The sequence below is a fragment of the Corapipo altera genome, unplaced genomic scaffold, assembly GCF_003945725.1.
Source record: "Corapipo altera isolate COAL_440 unplaced genomic scaffold, ASM394572v1 285, whole genome shotgun sequence".
Taxonomy (NCBI): Eukaryota; Metazoa; Chordata; class Aves; order Passeriformes; family Pipridae; genus Corapipo; species Corapipo altera.
The window spans coordinates 81,406-85,520 of NW_020885135.1; the positions used below are offsets into that span (position 1 = coordinate 81,406).

The 4,115-nt window shown below is 58.7% G+C and overlaps 2 protein-coding genes across 3 annotated transcripts in view; both read right to left on the bottom strand.

Annotated features, from left to right (window-relative positions):
* Positions 1–862, bottom strand: part of LOC113960502 (LIM homeobox transcription factor 1-beta-like) — a 16,766-nt gene extending 15,904 nt beyond the window's left edge. For both annotated transcript variants that reach the window (XR_003532042.1, XM_027670107.1), the window contains exon 1: positions 343–862. Coding sequence is in view for 1 of the 2 variants with exons in the window: in XM_027670107.1 (XP_027525908.1) it covers positions 343–400 (58 nt within the window). In the remaining variant the exon portion in view is untranslated. The remainder of the gene's footprint in view (positions 1–342) is intronic.
* A 673-nt stretch (positions 863–1,535) lies between these two features.
* Positions 1,536–4,115, bottom strand: part of LOC113960498 (hepatic lectin-like) — a 3,598-nt gene continuing 1,018 nt past the window's right edge. The window contains exons 2-6 of the mRNA XM_027670104.1: positions 3,735–3,842; positions 3,325–3,399; positions 2,761–2,912; positions 1,945–2,057; positions 1,536–1,836 (exon numbers count right to left, since the gene is read on the bottom strand). Of these exons, the coding sequence (XP_027525905.1) occupies positions 1,701–1,836; positions 1,945–2,057; positions 2,761–2,912; positions 3,325–3,399; positions 3,735–3,842 (584 nt within the window). The 3' untranslated portion in view covers positions 1,536–1,700. The remainder of the gene's footprint in view (positions 1,837–1,944; positions 2,058–2,760; positions 2,913–3,324; positions 3,400–3,734; positions 3,843–4,115) is intronic.

Below are 4,115 nucleotides of genomic sequence, written 5' to 3' on the forward strand. Positions count from 1 at the left end.
GGATGAGGATGAGGATGGGGATGAGGATGAGGATGAGGATAAGGATGAGGATGGGGATGGGGATGGGGATGAGGATGAGGATGAGGATGAGGATGGGGATGGGGATGGGGATGAGGATGAGGATGAGGATGGGGATGGGGATAGGGATGAGGATGGGGATGAGGATGAGGATGGGGATAGGGATGGGGATGGGGATGGGGATGAGGATGAGGATGGGGATGAGGATGAGGATGGGGATGAGGATGAGGATGGGGATGGGGATGAGGATAGGGATGGGGATGGGGATGCTGCCGGGGCTGGGGGTCTCCCGGTACCCCCATTCCCGGTATTCCCGGCACTCACCGAATCCCAGGACGGCCGTCGCCTGCTGGAGACAGGACGGAGCCTCCTCCGTCTTCATCCCGGCGGCTGCGGGAGGGGAAGGAGCGGGGACAACACCGGGATGGGAGCGGGAGCGGACCGGGGGAGGAGTGGGAGGAGCCGTGAGAACACCGGGATAGGACCGGGAGAGCAGCCGGGAGGACCAGGAGAGGACCGGGATAAGACCGGGATCGGACCGAGGGAGAACCGGGAGGAAAGCACCGGGAGAGGACCGGGATGGGATCGAGGAAGAAGCCGTGAGGAGCGGGAGCAGACCGGGAGAGCACAGGTAAAAACACCGGGATGGGGTCGGGAGAGGAGCGGGAAAAACACCGGGATGGGACCGGGAGAGGAGCGTGAGAACCGGGACCGGACCGGGAGAGCACCGGGAAACCACCGGGACCGGACCGGGAGAGCACCGGGAAAAACCCCGCGCCCGCCGCCTCGGGGGTCTCTCCGCTCCTCCCGCTCCTCCTCCTCCTCCTCCTCCTCCTCCTCCTCCTCCTCCCGGAGCTCCCGGTACCGAATCCCGGCGGCTCCTCCCGCTCCCCCCCGGAGCCCCCGGGGGCCGCGCCCCCCCTTCTCCCCCCCCCCCCCCCGCCCTCCGCCGAGTCGCGACATGTCGGGACAGACACGGCGGCCCGAGGGGACCGGGGTTGGCCCCCGGGGTCGCTGCCGGGGTCGCCCCGGTGCCTATCCCGGTGTGTCCCCCCCGTGCCACCCCCCCTGTGGGCACTCACCGGGACACGGGACAGGGACACCGGGATGGGGACACTGGGATGGGGACACCGGGAGAGCCCCGGGAGAGGATCCCGAGCGCGGCACGATCGTGCTCGGGGCGGACGCGCCGCCCCCGCCCCCGGGACCCCCTCCCCAACCTCGGGACCACCCCCCACCTGGAAATCCAGGGAAAAGTCGGGAATATGCCGGGTTTGGGGGGGAAGGACGGAAAACCGGGAAGGGAAGGACACTTTTCCCTGATCCCCGCAGGCTCCTGGACCCCGCACGGACCTGAACCGCCCTCGAGTCTCCTCCTAAAACACCCAAATTCCAGGTAATTCTCCCGTGGGAATCCAAACTAAACATCCCCCCAAAAACCAGGAAAAAGCTTGGAAAACGCCGGTTTTCCCTCGTGACGCCGATCCCCGCCCCAAAACCCCCTCCCAGACCCCCCAAACAGGACAAAACCCCCTTTTATTCACCGGAGCTCCACAGGGAGCCCCCGAATTCCCGCTTTTATCGCGCGGGGACACCCGACCGCGTCCCGAATCCCGGGAAAAGCGGGAGCCGCGGGCTCGGATTCCATAAATTAGGGGGGAAGAGGCGGCTCCCGCCGGCGCTCAGCGGGGCAGCGGCTTCTCGCACACGAAGTAACACTCGTAGGTGCAGTAAACGTCGTTCCACTTCCCGGCGACCCAGACGTGGGCACAGTCCTCGTTATTCCCGCTGTTGTTGGGCTCCCCCTCCTTCCAGAACCTGGGAAGAGCAGGGATAAGGAGGGATAAAGGCGGGATGGGAGCACAAACGGGGTGGTCTGAGCCCGATTTTGGGGTCAGTCCCGGCTCGAGGCGCCCCCGCACTGACGTGAAGGTGGTTCTGTAGTCGGTGCCGTCGATCCATTCCCAATCCCCCTCGGAATTCCGATCCGTGAGGCCGATCCAGAAGCGCTCGTTCCGCGTCCGGAACATGATGAAGCTCTGCCGGGATCGGGGAGCGGGATCAGGGCGGGAAAAACGCCGGGAAAAGGAGGAATGGGATCGGGGAGGGAGAGGGATTGGGAGCGGGATGGGGATGTGGGATAGGGATGAAGGATATGGGATAGGGATGCGGGGTAGGGATGAGGGATTGGGATTAGGGATGGGGACAGGCATAGGGGTGTGGGAAATGGGATATGGGATGAGGGATAGGGATGTGGGATGAGGATGTGGGACAGGGATAGGGATGTGGGATAGGGATAAGGATAAGGATGAAGGACAGGGATGAGGGACAGGGATAAGGATGAGGGACAGGGATAAGGATGAGGGACAGGGACAAGGATGAGGGACAGGGATAAGGATGAGGGACAGGGATAAGGATGAGGGACAGGGATAAGGATGTGGGACAGGGATGCGGGATGAGGGACAGGGATAAGGATGTGGGACAGGGATAAGGATGAGGGACAGGGATAAGGATGAGGGACAGGGATAAGGATGAGGGACAGGGATAAGGATGAGGGACAGGGATGCGGGACAAGGACACGGAAAAGGGACGCGGAGCAGGGACACGGCACAAGCCGCGATCCAACCGCATCCCAAAAAACCCCCGGGCCGCCGTTCCCGGCCGCTCCCTGGCGGCGGAGCGCGGGAACGGCTCTCCGGGAGGATTCCCGGCGGGAATTCCCGGCGGGCTCGGGCTCGGTACCTGCTCGGCGAAGCTGTCGATGACGGCGAGGTGCGATCCCAGCTCCTCGCACTGAGCCTTGGCCCGGAACCAGCTGGCGCGGCCCAGAGAGAAATAGTAACACTTCCCGTGGAAATATTCCCATTCCCGGGAATCCGGCCCGCACGGAAACACTGCGGGGACACCGAGGGACGGGGGGAGGGGGGATCAGCCGGGAAAAGGGGAGTTTTGGGGGGAAAGGGGGAGAAAGGGCAGGAATTGGTGTGTGTGTGGGGGGTTATTCCCGGGGAAAACGGGGAACGTTGGGATCGTGGGGGGGGAAATCACATTGGGAAGAGAAAATGGGATTTTTTTCCAAAGGGTTCAAGTGTTAAATGGGATTTTTTTTTCCAAAGGGTTCAATGGGATTTTTCCAGAGGGTTCAGTGGGATTTCCAAAGGGCTCAATGGAATTTTCCCAAGTGTCCAATGGGATTTTTCCCGAGGGGTCGATGCCTCTGGCAGGAGTTTGGAGGGAACTGGGGAGGATTTTGGGATTTAGGGAATACCTGGAGGGGCAGGGAAGTGTTGAGGGGTTGGGACTTACAGAGGGAATCCCGGTTGGAAAAGTTCTGCCTCCGCTCCGGATTCACCTCGAGGAGTTTGGAGGAAAGGGCAGAAACTGGGAAAGGGGGAGACAGAAAATGGGCCCAAATTTGGGGCAAAAATCAGATTATTGGGGGGCTCTGGGGGAACAAAAATCCCCCAAAACTCGGATTGTTGGGTCAAAAGTTGGGATGGGGCGGGAAGGGAGGGAGCAGGGACGGGGATTGGGATTTGGGATCTGGGGGGGTTTGGGTGGATAATTAGTGAATGGAGGGGGATAAATGGGTGGGAAAGAGGGATAATGGAGTGGAAACAGTGGGAATGAGGGAAGGAGGGACTCGGGGAATGAGGGACTCAGGGAAGGAGGGAATGAGGGAAGGAGGGACTCAGGGAAGGAGGGAATTGTGGCACCTCTGGAGAGGGAGAGGGCGCAGAGGGAGATGCTGAGCAGGAGGGAGAGGCCCAGCAGGATGTACACGGGCAGGAACGAGCGGAGGCAGCGCGGGAGGAGGGAGCGGCCTGGAATTAAAATAAAAGAAATTGAATTGAATTAAAATAAAATAAAATAAAGCAGAAGAAATTAAATTAAAATAAATGAAAATTAAATAAATTAAAATAAATTAAATAAATTAAATTAAAGTAAGTGAAAATTAAATAAATTTTTAAAAATAAATACAATTTAAATAAAATAAAATAAAATAAAATAAATTAAACTGAACTGAACTAAACTGATTAAAATAAGTAAATTAAAACGAGTCAAAATAATAATAATAATAATAATAATAATTATTA